At 43.3% G+C, this 22,015-nt stretch overlaps 1 protein-coding gene across 6 annotated transcripts in view; it reads left to right on the forward strand.

Moving 5' to 3' along the window:
• The window catches only part of DLG3 (discs large MAGUK scaffold protein 3), a 75,681-nt gene that overhangs the window by 43,341 nt on the left and 10,325 nt on the right, over nt 1-22,015 (forward strand). For 4 of the 6 annotated variants that reach the window (XM_036411419.2, XM_036411418.2, XM_036411423.2 and 1 more), the window contains 3 exons: nt 20,041-20,217; nt 20,461-20,536; nt 21,304-21,403. In XM_036411419.2, the coding sequence (XP_036267312.1) occupies nt 20,041-20,217; nt 20,461-20,536; nt 21,304-21,403 (353 nt within the window). The remainder of the gene's footprint in view (nt 1-20,040; nt 20,218-20,460; nt 20,537-21,303; nt 21,404-22,015) is intronic. The other 2 variants (XM_036411421.2, XM_036411420.2) reach the window with 1 other exon arrangement.

Here is a 22,015-nt window from a genome sequence, read left to right on the forward strand (position 1 = left end):
GACTACAGAGGGTCGTTCTCCCAGCATTTCCCAAACTTGCTGATGGGAGTCAGCTGTCATGCTAGTGAAAGTCCAGATTCACAGGCTCCTCTTTTGTCAGTTGAATTCACCAGTTTGAGGAAATATATCGTTTTAACAAGCAATCAGGACACTCAGGAATGATCACTTGTGTACCACAAGAGACATTTGTTTCACTCAAACTATTACACTTTCTTTAGCTCCTACTGCATGGAAAGCACAGGGCTAAGAATATGGGCCTGGTTGGGGGCGGGGGGGGGGGGGTAGATTCAAGGAGGCAGCAGCTGTGGTTTGTGCCCTCCGGCAACTTGCTGTCTACATGGAAGGCACTGAGTCGCAGGTGGTTAAAGCGAAGGAGCCCTTTGCAGGTGAGGTCTCACCTCATTCTTCTCGCTGTTGTTCCAAACCCTTGTGATATGTTTCTCCTTCCTTCCCTTCCCCTGAGTTTCTGTCTTCCTCTGGTGTGTATGGGGTTGCAAATCTGTTTTGATGCAAGTAACACCCTGCACTGAGACAGGTGAGAGCCTAGGGAGCTGTAGCTGTATGAACCACAGGGAAGACAGGATTGGGGGAGCAGGGAGAAGGAAGAAGGAAAGGAGATATAATGGTGTTTGCAAAACAAAACTTGGTTTTAAAGCCACTAGTGACTTAATGGAAAGGCCTTCCCTACCCTTCACCATACTAGGACCATCTATTAAATGGTACAGGCAGATGAGCAGAGCCCCTCTTTCTGGGCAGTGTAGGACCTTTGGTGAATTTACTTCTATACTGTAAAAGCCCACAGGAATATGCCTCTTTTTTTAAAAAAAAAATATATATATTTTATTGGTTTTTTACAGAGAGGAGGAGAAAGGGATAGAGAGTTAAAAACATCGATGAGAGAGAGTCATTGATAAGCTGCCTCTTGCACACCCCCTACTGGGGATGTGCCTGCAGCCAAGGTACGTGCCCTTGACCAGAATCGAACCTGGGACCTTTCCACTGAGCCAAACCGGTTTCGGCAGGAATATGTCTCTCTTGAGCCTCTTGCTCAGCAGTGGGGCGGCTAGGTGTCAGCTCAGGGACTTTCAAGTTTTATACTCATATTTTTAAATTTATCTATAGAAGGAATGAATGAAAGACCTTGTACTCCAAAGGTTGCCAAGAAGCTTGGTAGTTCATTTGTAGAAATAGCTTTTGAAAGTCTGTTCTGGCTAGCATGCCTGCATTTTTTGCAGCCACAGGACATCATCAGGCATTTTGGGAATCCCAGCTGGCCATCTGCCATCCCAGTCTTCTTTCCACCCTGGGAAGGAAATCATGTTGGGGCATCTGTAGTCTCGAGTCAAGAAATAATGTCAGAAATATTTTGGCTCGATCATCAAAGGCAGCTGGAGAATGCTGCTTCTTGTCAACAAGCAGACATGACTTGTGCAACTAACCTGTGCTTTAGCCCAGGGTGGTGCTTGGGGGAGACTGACTTGGTGTTACTCATTAATGAGTTTCCATAGTGGATTAAGATGATAACAAGGTAATATTGGCAGGCTTCACTGTCGGATAGGATTTTTGGGGTGATGGTGATATGCATTTGCAAAAGCCATAACAATTTAAGATGTACATGACTTTGAAATGTATTAAATGTCAAAGATAATAATTTAAACTCTTCTTTTGAGTTCTTTTTAGGAGGAGGCAACCCATCATCTAAACACATTGAAGAGGCAAAAATGGCTGTTTACTAGTATGTAGAGTGATTCAGACAACATCAGCTGCCAGCGGGCAGGGCAAAGTTTCCACTATCAGCGATTCTGCAACTGCCTGTTGCTAAGTCGTATACCCTAAATGCCAGTCCTGGCTGGACCTCTGTTCTGAATCCTCTTAGCTGAATGTCCCTGTAACTTCAGAATTGCCCTCAGAGGTCTGATACTTTGAGAAAGACTAAGGAGGAATCCTTCTATGCTGTCCATAGACCCTTCCTCAGGGCGCGCAGGAGAAGTGTTGTGCTGTCAGCTGCATTTGCACCTCTTATGATGACCCATCTTGTGTCTACTTGAGTAGTCAAGTTTGGCCTTTTTGGTTGTTGTTCAGAAGCTGCTGGAAATTTTAACTCTTAACACTGAGGTCAGGGGTTGATGAGTTATTGCTACTTTATAGCTCTGCATATTTTATATTGAGCAGGCAAGCAAGGGGCTGCTCAGTTTTCAAATAATATGTGCCTATTATCTGGTACTTCGTCTCAAGTAGCTCAGGCCACTTTAACAAAATACCACAGCTTGGGTGGCTTAGACAACAGGCATTTGTTTCTCACAGCTCTGGAGGCTGGGAAGTCCAAGATGTAGGTGCTGGCAGATTTAAAATACATTTTATTTATTGATTTTTTACAGAGAGGTAATGAGAGGGATAGAGAGTTAGAAACATCGATGAGAGAATCATCGATCAACTGCCTCTTTTGCACCTCCTACTGGGGATGTGCCCGCAACCCAGGTACATGCCCTTTCAGTCCACAGGCCAATGCTCTATCCACTGAGCCAAACCGGTTTTGGCGATGCTGGCAGATTTAGTGTAAGGTTTGTAGATGGCCATTTTCTTGCTGTGTCTTCATGTGACCTTTCCTGGGTGTGTGTGAAGACGGGGGGGAAATGGAGGGAGGTGGACGGGGAAGAGAGAAAAATTGTCTTTTCTCATAAAGACACTAATATCATGATGAGAGTCCCTCCCTCATATCCTCCTCTAAACCTAATCACCTCCCAAAGGCCCCACCTCCTAATACCATCACATTAGGGATTGGGGACTTCAGCATTTGAATTTGGGGGGTACACACTCAGCCCATGATACTAACCAAAGGAAGAAAGCATTGCCTTAGACCCCAACTGATATGAGAGGGAAATACAGTGGGAGAACACTGGGAGGTGGTTCTGTGCCCCCTGCTTCAGTCTGGTCTCATCTGCCATTTGGGAGCAGTACATGTGGCCTTTGGTGATAAAATATAAAAGATTAAAAAACTGCAAGAGTTAAATAGCAATAAATGGAAAATAGAAAGGTCGCTGCTAAATATATATTACGAATTTGGAAGAAGGAAATCTGTAGTGGGCAAAGTCACAGAGAAAGGTGGGACTTGGCTTGGGCCTCAGAGGAGTTGCCAAGGTCATGAGGGGACAGGCAGAGCCCCCCAGGCCAGGCAAATGACTAGAGCCACAGGCAGAGAGCTGTGCATTGTAGTGCTTTTGAAGTAGCCACCTAGCCTTTGAGGCTGAAGGGCTCTTGTTTACTTTGTTTTGAGAAACCTGCCTGGCCAGTTCTCTTGAGAATTCCCATTTTCCTGGCATTCCTGTTCACTTAAGATACTAGGCTGTGCTTGAAACTTGTGATTTCTCTGCATCTTGCATATCCACCTCTCACAATTTAGGATCGGAAGTGTAGAGACTGTGGCCTGGTTATCTGTTTACTTTGAGCTGAATATATTCTTGCTTTCCCATCGGGCAGTGGGGGTCCCAGTTAAAAAGATTAGGCCATGGGCCCCAGAGCACGTGCATCAGCCCTGTGAGCAGGCACACAGTTCTTAGTGGATATTGTTTGAAGGTCACCACTTCAACATGTCTTGCAAGACCTTTGGCAGTGCTTTCTCCTTGGGATGACAGATGGCAATATATTACAGCTGCCATGCTGAAGCTTACTAGGTGTACCAGTTAATAATGTGGATTTTGTAATCAAAGAAAACAGGATAATTTCAATATAAACATCAAAAGTGCTTTATTCAAAGTAATGTCCATCGCTAGCTACACATTTCCCCATCTTTCAGGTAATTTGTGGATACCGTCCAAATAGAAATTTTCTTTTTTTATTATTATTTAAAGTATTACAAATAGTAGTACATATGTCTCCTTTCTCACCTCCCCCGCCCCCATTGACCTTCCTCCGGCCTCCCCTACCCCTAGGCACATGCCTTCACACCCCTTTTCTCCCCAGTGTCTTGCGTCCATTGGTTATGCTTATATGCATGCATAAAAGTCCTTCAGTTGATCTCTTACCTCACACCCCCCAGCCTTCCTGCTGTAATTTGACAGTCTGTTCAATGCTTCTCTGCCTCTGTATCTATCTTTTTGTTAATCAGATTATAATGTTCTTTATTATCCATAAATGAGTGAGATCATGTGGTATTTTTCTTTCACTGACTGGCTTATTTCACTTAGCATAATGCTCTCCAGTTCTATCCATGCTGTTGCAAATGGTAAGAATTTCTTCTTTTTTATAGCAGCATAGTATTCCATTCTGTAGATGTACCATAGTTTTCTAATCCACTCATCTGCTGACAGGCACCTAGGCTGTTTCCAAATCTTAGCTGTGGACTTGTGCTGCTATGAACACAGGGGTGCATATATCCTTTCTGATTGGTATTTCTAGTTTCTTGGGATATATTCCTAGAAGTGGGATTACTGGGTCAAATTGAAGTTCCATTTTTAGTTTTTTGAGGAAACTCCATACTGTTCTCCACGGTAGCTGCACCTGTCTGCATTCCCACCAACAGAGAAGGAGGGTTCCTTTTTCTCTGCATCCTTTCCAGTACTTGTGTACTTGTCGTTTGTTGATTTGTTGATGATAGCCATTCTGACAGGTGTGAGATGGTACCTCATTACTGTTTTGATTTGCAATTCTCAGTGATTAGTGACTTTGAGCATCTATACTAATAATAGAGGAATGTGCCAATTGTCTGGGATGCCATCACAGCAACAGTAACAACCAAACAGCAGGCTGCATGGGGTGACAAGGCTGGCAGAGGTGTTAGTGAGGGACAACCAAGTGACTGAATAGCAGGCTGTGTGGGGAGACCAGGCTGGCAGGGAGGTTAGTGAAGGACGACCAAACCCCTGAACAAAGGCTGTGTGGGGCATCCAGGCCAGCAGGGGTGGAGTTGGGGGTGACCAGGCCGGCAAGGGTGTGTGTGTGTGAGGGGCAACCAGGCCAGCGGGGGGCAGGGGCAGTTGAAGGTGACCAGGCCAGATGGGCTGAGCAGTTGGGGGTGACCAGGCTGGCAGAGAGGGCATTAAGGTGCAACCAGGCCAGTGTGTGGGGGGCAGTTAGGGGCAACCAGGCCGGCAGAGGGAGGCAGTTGGAGGCGACCAGGCTGCCAAGGAAAGCAGTAAGGGGCAACCAGGTCAGCCGGGGAGGCAGTTAGGGGAGACCAGGCATGCAGGGGAGAGGGGCGGTAAGGGGCAACCAGGCCGGTGAGGGGGGTTAGTTAGGGGCAACCAGGCTGGTGGGGTGGAGGCAGTTTGGGGCAACCTAGCCGGCAGGGGGGCAGTTGAGGGAGACCAGTCTAGCAGGGGGTGGGGTGGGGGGGCTGTGAGGGCCGATCAGGCTGGCAGGCAGAGGCAGTTAGGGGTGACCAGCTGGCAGGGGGGGCAGTTAGGGGCAATCAGGCAGGCAGGTAGGTGAGCGGTTAGGAGCCAGCGGTACTGGGTTGTGAGAGGGATGTCCAACAGCCTGTTTAGGTGCCAGCAGTCAGACATCCTCTGAGGGGTCCCGGATTAGAGGGGATACAGGCTAGGCTGAGGGGACACCCCTCCATACATGAAATTCATGCACCGGGCCTCTAGTGTTTTCATATGTCTCTTGGCTTTCTGAATGTCCTCTTTCAAAAAGTGTCTATTTAGATCATCTACTTTGCCCATTTTTTTCTTGAATCGTTTATCTTCCTTTTGTTAAGTTGTATGAGTTCTCTGTAAATGTTGGAGATTATACCCTTATCAGAGATAACATTGACAAATATGTTCTCCCATGCCCTGGGCTTTCTTGTTGTTTTGTTGATGGTTTCTTTTGCTGTGCAGAAGCTTTTTATTTTGATGTAGTCCCATTTGGTTTTCTCCTTAGTCTCTCTTGCCCTAGGATCTGTGTCTGTAAAGATATTGCTATAAAATATGTCTGCAATTTTGCTGCCTATGGAGTCTTGTAGGATTTTTATGGTTTCCCGTCTTACATTCAAGTCCTTTAGCCATTTGAGTTTGTTTTTGTGTATGGTGTAAGTTGGTGATCTAGTTCCTTTTCTCCTCCTCCTCCTCCTCCTGCTCTTCCTTCTCCTTCTCCTCCTCCTCTTCTTCTTGTTTTTTTTTTTTTTTTTTTTTTGCATGTGTCTGACCAAATTTCCCAGCACCATTTATTAAAGAGACTGTTTTGACTCCATTGTATGCTCTTGTCTCCTTTGTCAAATATTAATTGAGTATAATGGTTTGAGTCCATTTCTGGGTCCTTTATCCTGTTCCATTGGTCTATATGTCTGTTCTTTTAGCCTTATCAGGCAGTTTTGAGAACCGTGGTTTGGTAATATAGTTTGATGTCTGGTATTGTGATTTATCCTACTTTTTTCCTTCATTCTTAGGATAGATGTGGCTATTTTGGGTCTTTTTTCATTCCAGATGAGTTTTTGGAGTGTTTGCTCTAGGTATTTGAAATATGCCATTGGTACTTTAATAGGTATTACATTGAATCTATAGATTGCTATAGTTAGTATGGACATTTTAATGATGTTGATTCTACCAATCCATCAACATTGTATGTTCTTCCATTTGTTTATGTCTTCCTCTATCTCTTTTTTCTTGATTGTTGTTGGTTTCAATGTGAGGAATTGACCTCCAGGCCAATTGGCTGTGAGGATCAGCTGTGTCTATGCTGGGAGAACATCTGGGCTGGAGACAGCCTTATGAAAGAACACTTGCAAAAGCCTCTGTGCTCAGCTCGTATGGAGTGGAGACTCAGGGCTGAGCAGACAGCTTTGGCTTCCCATCAGCTCTGCCCTATGAGGCCCCTAGGTCTCAGTGTCCCTCGGTAATTGCTCTAGTCCTTTCTGTGCGCACTTGTGTGCGCGTGCCTCCAAACTTTTGCCTTTCACAGCTCCCCTGAGTTTCTGTGTGCTTCTCTCTTTTCCCGACAGTCCAGACTCCCCCCATATGAGTCTGGGTCCCCAGGGTCTTGCCCAGAACTGGGGTTCAGTACAGTCGGAACTGGGGTTCAGTGCAGTCGGGAGCTTCCGTCTCCCTCCTGCTAGAGAAAGCCAACTAGGCTCTCAGCCACCCATCCTCTCCGTGTGTGTGTTCTTCATACCTCAGCATTTTGAAGCTCCCCTGATTCTCCATGTGCCCCTTTCTTTCCTTCTAGTTGTAGAATTTCTACTCAGCCAGCTTTCCTGTGGTCCTAGATGATGTCCATTCTGTTTTTTATCTGTAGTTTTGAAATTGTTGTGCAAGGCAGCAGTTTTGGTGTTCACCTATGCTTGCCATCTTGGTTTTTTCATTAAAAAAAAAATTCAGTTTCTTAAGTAAAAGATGAAAAAATAAAAATGTGCAGTAGTGAAGGTCATTCACTTCCTCTACTGTTCTGTTTGGTACGCGTGTTTCCTGTCCAGTAATCAGGACAGTATTTCAGTTCCCTGTGTTCCTCTGCTCCTCAGTGTTGTAAACCACAGTCCTGATTTTCCAGCAGGAAGTATTTCTTTGTTTCTTAGAATCCTTTGTATTTACACAAGAGTCAATTTGTGATTCAACCCCTATGTGGCAGTGTTTCTGGATTGACCTCCTGGGTGTAAGTCCTCTCTGGCCAGCATTTAGATTTTGTTTTCCCTGTTTCACTTAATACTGGTTTGGGAGTATGGACTGGCCCTGAATTGATTCTCTGATCATTACTCCCTGCTCTGATCTCCAAGTTCCACAAAAACAACTTTCCCCTGCAGTGTCTGAGAGTGTCCCCAATTGGTTGATCCTATGTACTGGGCTTAGTAATCAAAAGCAATGGTGTAAAGAACCAGAGTAAGTGTGCAAATTCACAACTTTTTCCCTCTGGTGCTGCACGCAAGTCTGTGCAGTCTTTTTTCTCCTGGCTCTAAGCAGCCAGCACACATTTTAGAGTTCCCTTCTGTTAGCAGCCATGCGGGTCCCCTTCCACATTTGCAGATCACCCTAGCCCCAATGGCCGCGAATTTTGTGGGGCACAGACTTCCTGGAACCTCTAGCTCCTGTTGTGTGTGTTTCTTTCTCCTGCATGGATCACAGACCTCACCTTTTCCTAGCAAAATCTGTTCTATCCATGAGATGGTGCAGAGTTCATCCAAGTCCGCATATTTGCACTGCTTGAGGTCTGGTGTTCCTGGGTTCGCAAGTGTCCCCTGGGTGTTTTTCTTGTAGATTCCTGGGATTTTTAGGAATCTGATAACAGCCAATCTCCCCTTCAAGATGGCGTGGTCTCTGAGTCAGAGCCAGTTGCTCCGGGAGAGATTTTAGCAGCAGTGGAAGCTGCCCGGTCAGGGGAGCCTGGTCTGGCAGTCCCCAATAGTCCCTTGGAGTATAGCTGTCCCTCAACCCACAAATATATACTCCCCGTGTGACCACACACTCTTATTTCATTCTCTCACTCATGCACTATCTTGAAGTCCTTCCCATGAGCAGCCATCTTCCTTCCTCTCTTTGTACATTTTGAAGTGCTCAGAAAGTGCATGTTCCATAGATCGGAACAAGTAGTAATCAGAAGGAGCAAGGTCTGGTGAATACAGTGGGTGGATTAATACTTCCCAGGCAAGATCTTTTAACATGTATTTAACTGGTTTTGTAATGTGTGATGGTGTGTTATCATGAAGCAAAATTACTTTGCCGTGTCTTCTGGAACATTCTGGTTGTTTAAAGATCAACGGGTGGTTCAAATTGATTATTTGTTGTCAGTAGTGATCAGTATTAATGGTTTCACCTGGTTTTAGAAGCTCATAATACACCACACCTTTCTGATCCCACCAAACGCAGAGCATTGTCTTCTTTCCAGAGTGATTTGGCCTTGCATTCGATGTTGATGGTTGACCTGGATCAACACATCATTTTGTGCATTTGGGATTCGCAGAATAAATTCATTATAATTGCCAGTCACAGTTCAATGCAAAAAAGACTTCCTTTCGTACTGTTGAAGCAACATTTTACTGTTGACTTTTCAGTTTTCCATTTGTCTTTCATTCAGTTGATGTGGCACCCATTTTCCTTCCTTTAAAATCTTTCCCATTGCTTGTAAATGATTGGAAATTGTTTGCTGAGCAATGTTTAATCTTTCTACAAGTTGTTTTTGAGTTTGGCACGCATCTCCATCCAATAATGCTTGTAATTGTTGGTCTTCAAACTTTTTCGGATGACCAGGACGTTCTTTGTCTTTCACATTGAAATCATCACTTTTAAAGCATTTAAACCAGCATTCACAAGTATCTTGAGATGGAACATGTTCACCATAAGCTTCCCAAATTATTCAGCACCACTTTTCTTCAAAATAAGGTAATGAATTAAGACTTCCTGCAAATGCTCTTTTTTTAGGCATGAAATTTGACATTTTTAAGTGTAAAAATATCTATGATGTTAACACCTTCAGAAAATTTGACATATGAAGTTTTGAAGCTAGCTGTCAATATAACAAAATAGCAAACATATAAAATCCTATATGTGTAACTCCATCTATTGAAAAAATCCACATTATTAATCGGTACACCTAGTAGCTTGGGATCGCCAACCTGCAGACCCTGGGAAGCGCACATCTGCTTTTAGTGCTGCTGTTTTTCAGCTCCAGAGTGCACACTTTGTCTTTGTTTTGACGTGCCACATGCTCCAAGAATTTCATGAAGGACTGGCCAGGTCTGAGAGAGCACTGTGTCAGGAGAGAACAAAGCTTATGGAAATATTACCATCTATAGCCTAAGGGCACAGTGAGCGGTTACATGAAAGATGATTATCTAATCCTGAATATGCTCCTCCTTGGTTATGGCCATGAACCTCTGTGAAGCCAGGGAGAGTCAGATCCTGGGTATTCCTGTCACTTCTCAAACATAGTGGCTAGATCAGAAAAATACTAACTTACCTTAACAGCTGGTAATGATTAAAAAAAAAAAAAAAAAAAAAGCCGAGGCAATGAAACCAGTCACACAAGGCCTACTAAATGAATTCCAGACTTCTCAGGGACTGAGGCTAGCCAGGTCCAGCTCGCCACTCTCCTGAGTGCCCTTCAGTGCAGCCAAGTGCAGGCAGTGCTGGCCCTGTAAGCATGCCACGAATGCTGGCTGCTTGCCTTTGTTCACTCTGTTCACTGTAGTGGGAAGGGCCTCTCCCTATCTCTATCTTTTAAAACCCTGAACCTACATTGAGCCTCAGTTCAAAAGTCAGCACCTCCTATAGTATCTGTGTTCCTAAGGAATTTTAGGCCTTGGTTTGTCCTGCTTTGTGCCTCTCGCTACAATATGCTCTGCCAGATAGCATACTCCGCAGGCCAGCATCATTTTGTCTCTGGATCTCCCATCTGGATGGAACACAGTGCCCTCCCACCCCCACCAGAGTGAACTCATTTAAATAATGGAAGAAAGGTATTTTCTAGACATAGCCAAGTGGAGCATTAGCTTTATTTATTTATTTATTTATTTATTTATTTATTTATTTATTTATTTAGAGTGTGTGTGTGTGTGTGTGTGTGTGTGTGTGTGTAATTGTGACTGATCCCTCAAGACATTTTTCTGAGATTTAAGGATCCAGGACTGAAAATCATCTACCACCCAACTCCCCAAGAATTCTCTGGACCTGATTTTCATCATCTGTGAGGAAGTTTTCCAGCTATCAAACAAAATTTCAGCAGGAAAAGAGACAAAATAGGTTTAGAGAGAATCCACATCACTGATTTGAAAACAAATCAAAATCATGACAAAGGAAGGACCAGTGAGGGAATTGGGAATGTTTAGCCTGATTGAAAAGAGATAGTAAAGACTCAGAGACATTAAATACTAGAACTGGAAAGAAACTTAGAGAAGTTTAAAGGATTTCCTTTAATAGATAGGAAGTGGGACAAAGATGACCTCTGAGGCTCCAGTGTTCTACAAAACTCTTTTTCCATTTGCAATTCTGATTGACAGAAAAGGAACATCTTGTTGTTCATTTTCACATTCTCAACTGAGAATGATTTTATAATTCAGAATTTTAATTTTAAATATTATGCTGCTATGTCTTTGACAAAATCACAGTATAAAAACCATTGTTACCCTGGCTGGTTCGGCTAAGCGGATAGAGCATTGGCCTTAGAACTGAAGGGTCCCAGGTTCGATTCTGGTCAAGGGCACATGCCTGGTTTGCAGGCTTGAGCCTCAGAGGGGGACGTGCAGGAGGCAGCCAATCAGTAATTCTTTCTCAACATTGATGTTTCTCTTTTTCACTCTCCATTCCTCTCTGAAATCAATAAAGATAAACTTTTTAAAAAGCATTGTCAATTCTATTGTTCAGTATTTCTTCCCCCCCCAAAGATACGAAGAAGTGCTTTTTAAAAAATGTGTTATCACTGCAGTAGTTACACGCGAGACATTGGAGTCTCACCACCTAGCATTCTTTTTTTAAAAAATATATCTTTGTTGTTCAGACTAGAGGCCCGATGCACGAAGATTCGTGCAAGAATGGGCCTTCCTTCCCTTGGCTGCCGCACCGCCTTCACTCCAGCCAAGAGCCGCCTTTTTGCCTTCCCACGCTGCCTGGAGCATGGGGGTGGGTTAATTTGCTTGGAATATAACAGAATCAGGGCATAGAAAGAGAGTGGACTGAGAGTCCTCGGGGGGAAGGGGTGTGGCCAGTGCGGGAAGAGATTGGACAAACTTCTTACACCTAAGGATGAGGTCAGGGGGAGGGGTAAGGGGATAGGATGGGGTGGAGGGAAGCTATGGGGGAGGGAAAAGAGGAACACCTGTAATAATCTACACTAATAAAAGAGTAAGATACAAATTCACTGTACCTTTGTGACACCCACCAGCCAATCAGAGTGAGCATGCAAATGAACCCAACAAAGATGATGGGTTAATTTGCATATGCAGGCTCCTGATTGGCTGGTGGGCTTCACAAAGATACGGTGAATTTGCATCTTACTCTTCTATTAATGTAGATTATTTTAGGTATTCCTCTTCTCCCTGCCCATAGCTCCCCTCAACCCACCCCATGCCCTTACCCCCTCCCCTTGACCTCATCCTTAGGTGTAAGAAGTTTGTCCAATCTCTTCCTGCACTGGCCACACCCCTTCCCCCCGAGGATTGTCAGTCCACTCCATTTGTATGCCCCTGATTCTATTATATTCACCAATTTATTCTGTTCATCAGATTTTTTTATTCACTTGATTTTTATTTTATTTATTTATTTATTTATTTTTAATATATTTTATTGATTTTGTACAGAGAGGAAGGGAGAGAGAGAGTTAGAAACATCGATGAGAAAGAGTCATCGATCAGCTGCCTCTTGCACACCCCCTACTGGGGATATGCCCGCAACCAAGGTACATGCCCTTGACCAGAATCGAACCCGGGACCCTTCAGTCCCCAAGCCGACGCTCTATCCATTGAGCCAAACCGGTTTCGGCTTCACTTGATTTTTAGATTCACTTGTTGACAGATATGTATTTGTTGTCACTTTGTTGTTCATAATTTTTATCTTTACCTCTTTCTTCTTCTTCCTCTTCTTAAAGAATGCCCTTCAGTATTTCATATTTGGTGGTGGTGAATTCCTTTAGCTTTTTCTTGTCTGTGAAGCTCTTTATCTGACCTTCAATTCTAAATGATAGCTTTGCTGGGTAATCTTGGTTGTAGGTTCTTGCTACTCATCACTTTGAATATTTCTTGTCACTCCCTTCTGGCCTAGATAGTTTCTGTTAGAAATCAGCTGACAGTTGTATGGGTACTCCCTTGTAGGTAACTGTTTTCTCTCGCTGCTTTTAAGATTCTCTCTTTGTCTTTTGCTCTTGACATTTTAGTTATGATATGTCTTGGTGTGGTCCTCTTTGGATTCCTCTTGTTTGGGGTTTTCTGTGCTTCCTGGATTTGTAAGTCTATTTCTTTTACCAGGTAAGGGAAGTTTTCTGTCATTATTTCTTCAAATATGTTTCCAATATCTTAATCTTTCTTTTTTTTCTGGCACCCGCATAATTCGGATGTTGGTATGCTTGAAGTCCCAGAGGCTCCTTACAGTATCTTCATATTTTTGGATTTTTTTTTTTCCTTTTGCTCTTCTGGTTGGGTGTTTTTTGCTTCTTTGTATTTGAAATCTTTGACTTGATTCTTGGGATCCTCTGGTCTACTGTTGAATTTCTTTTTATTATTATTTATTTCAAACAGTGTATTCTTAATTTCTGACTGGTCCATTTTCTTTTTTTTTTTTTTTTTTTTTGGCATTCTCACTAAGATCCTTGAAGGTCTCACTAAGTTCCTCATGTTTCTAGAAGATTCTTAAGTAACTTTATAACTGTTTTTTGAACTCTATATCCAGTAGTTTGCTTTCCTCCATTTCTTTCATTCGTGACTTGTTTCTTTGTCTCCACATTTTGGCTACTTCCCTGTGTTGGTAGAGTGGCCCTGTGTGCTAGGCATCCAATAGGGCCCAGTGGCTCAGCCTCCCCTATCACCTGAGGTGGACACTGTAGGTGCACCCCTTTGTGGGCTGTGTGCTCAGTCTTGTTGTAGTTAAGCCTTGATTGCTGTTGGTATCATTAGGAGGAATTGACCTCCAGGCCAATTGACTGTATGGACCAGCTGTGTCTACAATGGAAGAACTGCTGTGCTGGAGACACCCTTATGGGGCAGGACTTGCTTCAGTGGGGCTTTGGTGCTCACTGAATCTGCCCCTTCAATGAGTCACTTATGGATGTAAAGAGTTGTAATTTGGTATGGTTTCACCGTGACCACTGGGTATACTGGCTCTTGGATCTCCAAGGAGGTGCAAAGTCAGCTACTGTCTAAGGCCACCCAGCAGGAGCTACAAAGATCTGCAGATTCCTCCTCCTTGTTTGGAGTTTTGAAGTGCCAAGATGAGGCCCAGCTGTGAAGCAAGGCGGACTGCTGCTGCCCAGCCTTGGGCCTTCTATTGGAAGCATTGGGTCTCTCTGAATCAGTTGCAGTCTGTTAGATTTTAGGCTGCAAAAGGACAGGCCATTCATATGCAAAAGCTGCTGCACAGCTTGGCTGGGGTTGTAAATTGGGTGGGGTATCAGGGAATCACTAGGGTGGAACAATTAGCAATGGCTGCCAGTCAGCTCTGCACCAGAGAGGTCCCTGGGTGTCTGTGTTTGGTGGCCCCATGCAGGAACAATGATTACTGAGAGCACCTCTGAATGAAAGCTGCCCTCGTGTTCCTGTCCTGATGCCAGACAGTCCAGTTTCTCCCCGTATGAGTCTAGGTCTCCAGAATCTCACATTAAACTGGAGTTCAGAACAATTGGGAGCTTGTAACTCCCTCCTAATTGAAAAAAAACAACAGTACACCCAGTTGTCTGTTTCACGTATACCTCCGTACCTCTGCACCTCCTACCAGTCTCAATGTACTTTTCTCTTTTCTTCTAGTTGTAGAACTTCCACTCAACTACCTTTCCTGTGGTTCTGGATGATATTTGTGTTGTCTTTTTGTTGTAGTTTTGATGTGGTTGTGAGAGGCAGCAAGTATAGGTATTTACCTATGCCATTATCTTGGTTATCTCGCACATAAGCCTTGTTCAGTATTTCTTATTCACAAATTCGTTAGGTAAAATCCAGACAGATTTGGGTACCACTTTTTAAAAATTTTATTAATTAATTAATTTATTTATTTATTTATTTATTTATCTCAGAGAGGAAAGGAGAGGGAAAGATAGGAACACCAATGATAAAAGAATCATTGATCAGCTGCCTCCTGCATGCCCCCTACTGGGGATTGAGCCCACAACTCCAGGCATATGACCTTGACTGGAATCAAACTTAGGACCTTTCAGTCCACAGGCCAGGGCTCTATCCATTGAGCCAAACCAGCTAGGGCTTGGGTACCACTTTTTATTAAGAAATTGAAATTGCATTAGGAGGCACCCCACCAGTGGCTCGGACCTGTGCTTGACTTGCGCAGCACCGGCCACTGTGGGAGTCAGGCTGGACCAGTGCTGTGGGGGACCGTATCTGCACCTGGCTTGCAGCATCTCCTGGCCACCCTGCCTGTGACCACTCCAGGCTGCCCAAGCCACCACACCAGCTCATGCAGACCCCCTGTCTTTGTGTCCACTCTAGGCCTCACCTGTGCACGCAACCTCCTCCTGTCTGGTTGTGACCCATTACAGAGTCTCGGCCTAATTTACATATATATATATATATATATATATATATATATATATATATATATATATATATAGCCTTTTTTGCCTTGTTTGCTAGGGAACTTAGACTGAGACTTATTTCTCATCTGAAGTAAATGGCTCAAGCCAGGTGTTTGGTATATCAATTTCCCCACTTTATTTAAGTGCCTAGGAGAGTTCCTGGTCATATTAGATGTTCATAAATATTTATTTAATTAATGAAAGTCCTTAAGAATTGAATATTGTATTGATATTAAAAATATTAGTTTTTAAAAATATTTAATTATATGTGAAATATTAATGATACAATTTCAAGTGACAACTAATGTTGCAAAATTATGTATACACACCATGTTTCCAACTTAGTGAAATATGTAATTTTTTGTTTGTGTGTTTATTACATAATATTATACAATACCACATCAATATGAAGAGTGGTTATATTTTTTTTAACTTTAAAAAAAATTTTATTGTCTAACTCTAAAGCTTTACATATGTCTCCTATTCCCCCTCTTGACTCCCCCTCCCCCAAGTCATTCCCACCCTGGGCAAGCCCCTGCTGCCCCAGTGTCTGTGTCCATTGGTTACGCTAATATGCTTCATATAAGTCCTTTGATTGCTCTCTAACCCCTTACCTATTTTTTTATTGTTTAAAGCACATGTGTCAAACACAAGGCCCTCGGGCCAAATCCGTCCCGCCAGGCCTTGCAATGTGGCCCGCACCGCGCTGTCATCACTGCACTCCGCTGTGTTTCCATCACAATGACAGTTTATGACTGTTCAGTAAACCATTCAGCCCGCGATTTAGGCTGGATTTTAGATTTTGGCCCCTTCTCTGATTGAGTTCGACACCCCTAGTTTAAAGTATTACATACGTCCCCCCCCCCCCCCCCCCCCCCCCCCGCCCCATTGACCCCTCCCAGCCACTCCCACCCCTAAGGGCAAGTCCCCACTGCCCCAGTGTCTGTGTCCATTGTTTATGCTAATATGCATGCATACAAGTCATTTGGTTGATCTCTGGCACCCCCACACACACACACATACCCCTGTCATTTGTCTCTGGATCTGTTTTTGTTCCTTAGTTTATGTTGTTCATTATATCCCACATATGAGTGAGATCATGTGATATTTATCTTTCTCCGACTGGCTTATTTTGCTTAGCATAATGTTCTCCAGGTCCATCCATGCTGTTACAAATGCTAAAAGTTCCTTCTTTTTTATAGTGGCGTAGTTTTCCATTGTGTAGATGTACCACAGTTTTTTAATCCACTCATATGCTGATGGGCATTTAGGCTGTTTCCCAATCTTAGCTATGGTGAGTTGTGCTGCTATGAACATAGGGGTGCATATATCCTTTCTGATTGGTGTTTCTGGTTTCCTGGGATATAGTCCCAGAAGTGGGATTACTGTGTCAAATGGGAGTTGCATTTTTAATTTTTTTTAAGGAAACTCCTTACTGTTTTCCACAGTGGCTACATCAGTCTGCATTCCCACCAGCAGTACAGAAGGGCTCCTTTTTCTCTGCATCCTCTCCAGCACTTGTCCTTTGTTGATTTGTTGATGATAACCATTCTGACAGGTGTGAGATGGTACCGCATTGTTGTTTTGATTTGCATCTCTTGAATGATTAGTTACTTTGAGCATGCTTTCATATGTCTCTCGACCTTCTGTATGTCCTCTTTTGAAAAGTGTCCATTTAGGTCCTTTGCCCATTTTTATTTGGATTGTTTATCTCCTTTTGTTAAGTTGTATGAGTTCTCTGAGAAAGAAGAACAAAGTTGGAGATATCACAATGCCAGATATCAAGCTATATTACCAAGCCACGGTTCTCAAAACTGCCTGGTACTGGCACAAGAACAGACATATAGACCAATGGAACAGAACAGAACAGAGAACCCAAGCCATTATGCTCAGTATTTGACAAAGGAGGCAAGACCATACAATGAGTCAAGACAGTCTATTTAATAAATGGTGCTGAAAAGTTTGGTCAGATATATGCAAAAAAATGAAACTAGATCACTAAATTACACCATATACAAAAACAAACTCAAAATGGCTAAGGGACTTGAACGTAAGACGGGAAACCATAAAAATCTTAGAAGACTCCATAGGCAGCAAAATATCAGACATATGCCATAGCAATGTCTTTACCTGATACAACTCCTAGGGCAATGGAGACTAAGGAGAAAATAAACAAATGGGACTACATCAGAATTAAAAGCTTCTGCACAGCAAAAGCAACAAGAAAGCCCACTGCATGGGAGAACATATTTGCCAAAGAGTGGTTATTTTTAAGTAATGTTAAATGTGATTTTTCTTTTCTTAGACCTGATTTTTTCCTTACCTTTTGCAACAGCATGGATGGACCTGGAGAGTATTATGCTAAATGAAACAAGCCAGTAAGAGAAAGACAAGTACCACATGATTTCACTTATATGCGGAATCTAATGGACAAACTAAAACAAAATATAATATGAACAGATTCTAGATATAGATTGACAGCTGCCAGAGAGGAGGTGGTTAGGGGCTGGGTGAAAAGGGTGAAGCAAAAAGAAATACTCATAGACACAGACAACCCTTTATGATGATTACTAGAAGGAAACAGGGGTGAGGAAAGATAGAAGATGGTATAAAGGGAATATATGGTGGTAAAAGGAGACTTGACTTGGGGTGATAAACACATAATACAATATACAGATGATGTATTATAGAATTGTATAACTGAAACCTATGTAAGTTTATTAACCAGTATTACCCAGATAAATTCAATAAATACTTTAAAAATATTTAAACAAGGAAAAGTATTTTTTAAATATTCTATAATGAGCTTATTATTTTAATTTAACTTTTAATGAAATTAATGAATAGTTTAAAATCTCAAATATTATAATAGCATATATAAAAATATTAATTCCTTGCCTATTCACCCCTTTTCTTGTGCTTTCAGTTTGTAACCAATAAACTCCCTTCTAATCTTCTACAACCTCATCCCAATTTTTCTTTGTCATTTTAACATCTTGCTTTAGTCCCTTCCCAAACTAATTGGTGCTTCATCCAAGTTCTGTTGTTTTCTTTATTACATTTGTTTTGACCTTCGAAGCTCATAATGCTATTAAGTGTTTCTCATTGTCACTTAGAATAACGTCTTCACTGTGCTCATCTTTGTAGGAACAACTTTCAGAAAGCCTTCCTTGCTTCAGGAAATGCAATCTCAAGTGCAGCACAAACACATTCAGATTTGATTGTGTCACAACAGAACTCAGAATCTGAGACAGCAAGCACCTCCTTCACCTGCTGGCCTTGGCCTCTCTTCTTACTAGTCTGAATGTGTAACTTGACAAGGGAGATAAAAGGCTTTTCTTCAGAGTTTGGGTATTACCATTTTTAAATAATCTGACACTGATTTCTTTTTCTAAAATGTTTTTTTTTTTATTGATTTTAGAGAGAGAGGAAGGAAGAGGGAGAGAGAGATAGAAACATCAATGAGAGAGAAACATCATCAATCTCTGCCTCTGGCACACCCCTAATGGGGATTGAGCCTGAAGCTCGACTATGTGCCCTGACCAGGAATCAAGCCAGTGACCTCTTGATGCATGAATGATGCTCACCCAACTGCATCACACCAGCTAGGCCGGGCACTGGTTTCTTAAGGATTCTGTTTCAAGAAGTTTCAAAAGTCAATGGGTATTTCAGTAATACAGTATTTTTTTTATTTTTATTTTTTACTATATTCTGTATTCCATTTAGGCCTGCAGATGAGGAAATAGTGTGTTTTCCTTGGCAGCTTCCATCTGAGCCCTAGCACACCTTATTGCAGGTAGTTGTCTAAGTCTTGGACTAGTTCTGGGAAATCCACCAGGCTGTATGTGCAGAGGTGTTAATGGGAAAATGAAGAAGACATCCAGAACCTAGGTTGCAAGTAGAAAAATACAAACTTCTCACTAAACCCACCCATTTGTGGGAACTCCATATGAGGAGAGTTGCAGTGGAGGCTAAAAGGAGACACTTTCATGCAGGTGAATTGTTCCCTGGGCAGGAGCTCTGGTGTAAAGGACAAGCTTCACCAGAGCCCAAGTCAGTTGTGTATCCTCCAGGATTGAGCTTGTAGCTTCAGTCTAAATTTGCCTTCAAATCTACCCCCACCCTGTTATCCCATTACATATGAAGTCAGCTTTATGTTCATAAGTCTGTCTTAAAGTATCACTTCTCTACTCTCAAATCTTCAGAGGCCTTCTAAAATGTGCCTTCGACCTTTATTTCCAACCTTATTTTGTATGACTCCCTAGCTGCACCTCCTTTTTCTCAGGCCTGCATAGTATAACAGCTCCCTCCCCACCTTCTCCCACTGTCCCCTTTATCTCTTCGCTCTGCATGGCTTGTCACAGGACCTGACTTCTGTCCCACATTAGTTAGCCTTCAAGAAGCCTTCTTGGAGTCCTTTTTAACTTTATCATCATATGGGTCAGCATCAGCCTTAACTTTTTCCTTGGCTGTCCCAGGACACAGGGCCCTTTTCTCTTGTGTTTCTATAGCATTGAACACCATTCTGTGCTATTCATTGCTTGGGGTTGTAGTTAACATTTTTTATGTCCTTTCTTTAACTGCTTTTTGAGGATACATTTGTAAATTGAGAAAGCCCATTGGTAGAGCTAATTTGTTTCCCTAGGATGTGGGTGAGGGAAAGGTTTATTGAGTGTCTTATTGTGTCCGGAAGCTGGGAAGAGATGGCAGGCAGAAAGATTGTTTATTGATGGGGAATAAAATGTTTGAGAACCTGGAACATATTAATTTCGGGCTAACAAAAGAATTTTTTTCTGGGCTGCTGGATCTGCGCTGACTCTGTGTATTGACCTTCCAATGCCATCCTTTCAGAGTGCCGGCCACCTGGCATTAAGGGTTACAATGATCACTTCATCTTCCACTGCGTTTCAGGGCCCTGTTTGATTATGACCGGACACGGGACAGCTGCCTGCCAAGCCAGGGGCTCAGCTTCTCCTATGGTGACATTCTGCACGTTATTAATGCCTCTGATGATGAGTGGTGGCAGGCAAGACTGGTGACCCCACATGGAGAAAGCGAGCAAATCGGTGTGATCCCCAGTAAGAAGAGGTGAGTTGTCATGATAACGAGAGGGGCCTTCCTCATCCTCTCCTTGGTACTGATTTCTTTTTTGCTGATTGTACTGTAAGTTGTTTGCAGGGGGTTCACTTTATTATTCCTTTTTGGTAGAGAGTTGGTGCTCAGAACATGGTTCTGACTCAATGAGCCAAAAAATGGCTGCTGTGTCCGTTGCAATCCACTGCTGAAACTATGCACTGGCAGTAATAGGATTTGTTTTTGTCTCCAAAACAGAGTGGAAAAGAAAGAAAGAGCTCGATTGAAAACCGTGAAGTTCCATGCCAGGACGGGCATGATTGAGTCTAACAGGGTAAGTGGGGATCCCCAAGGGAGTCAGCCAATATGTGAAGAAGAGTAAAAAGCTTGGGGGCTGTGTGGTGGATAAGAGAACTGGGGACAACAAAAGAATCCTTTTTTTTTTGTCTGGGAATGACTCTGTCCTATCAGCATACTGATTGCTTTTCTGAGAACAGAGAGAGGGCCCTCAAACTCCCCGGCCTGCGTGTGGGGAACTGGCTCTTGACGTGTTGGAGTCGGAGAGTCTGCAAGGCTGACAGGCTCGGGGCACGTGAAACCACTGTGGGTGCCTCCCTGGCTGCAGACACTGTTGGAGCTGTGGGGACCCTGACCAGAATCTGGCCTCGTCATCTAGCCAGGGAGGCAGCTTCGCAGCTCTGACTGCCCTTCAGACCAAATGAGGCTCTTTCCATTCACTCCTGTTCTTCTCTGAGCTTCACAGGCCAAAGAAGTTTCGATGGTAGTGGTAGAGGGAAGTTATCAGTGGCATCTTAGGGCACGTGTCCAGGTGGCTACAGTGACCTTTGTGCTTTAAGAAGTACCAGTGAGTGCTGCGAGTCTGGATTAGGTAGAAACGTCTAACACCCCTACATTTTCCTGTAAACATAATTTTCCTCTTACATCAACTTTCATTTAATCTCATAGACTCCATTTGTGAAAAATGGTCTTTTATTTAGCTCACCATTGTCTCCATTTTAGTTTTTCTTGCATGCTTTAAAATCCATTGTTTTGTTTTTTTCTTCTTCTGTCCTTCCCCTCCATCTTCATGTTCTTTCACAGTCGATCAAAACGAAACGTAAAAAGAGTTTCCGCCTCTCTCGAAAGTTCCCATTTTACAAGAGCAAAGAAAACATGGCCCAGGAGAGCAGCATACAGGAACGTAAGTAGCAGCAGGGTACAGAGAGCAGCTGGCGTGCAGCCCCGCCCTCTTTCTCATTTGCACCTCCCCTTGTGAGAGGACTGGGAACATGAGTGTGCTGGCGTGTCCATGTGTGCATGTGTGTGCCTGTGTACCTCCTTGTTGGCAGAGTCCCGGTAGCAGTTGGTCTGCACAGTGAGACACTGGGTCTTTTTGTCCAGCTCGTCACTCTAAAGGAATGTTGGAGGCTCTGAGTGGAACTGGTTCTGGGGCTGGCCTCCTAGAAAGTGCTCGAACTGGCATTGGGAGTGCCAGGCTGAGCTCTGTTGTGGTGGCAATGAGCAGTTCTCAGCCACGGTGCCGGCTTTGGAAAACTGGATTTTCAAGAGAGCCAGGTCTAGGGACTCCATGTTGCTCTCCTGGCTTCCTCCTCTTGTGTTTTCTTTCTCTTAACTTCACTCACCTATGTCAAGAGAAGAGCCTTTTCTTCGCTGGAATCGTGCCTACCTCTTGAATCACACGTAGGATGTCCATGTGGCTCTAACAGACCCATATTGTCCCAGAGTGATTACAGAGCCAGCTTTCAGAATAAATCCTTCTTCCTGAAGGAACTGACTTGGAAGGGGGACTACT

This window comes from Pipistrellus kuhlii, unplaced genomic scaffold (genome assembly GCF_014108245.1).
Source record: "Pipistrellus kuhlii isolate mPipKuh1 unplaced genomic scaffold, mPipKuh1.p scaffold_m20_p_40, whole genome shotgun sequence".
Classification (NCBI taxonomy): domain Eukaryota; kingdom Metazoa; phylum Chordata; class Mammalia; order Chiroptera; family Vespertilionidae; genus Pipistrellus; species Pipistrellus kuhlii.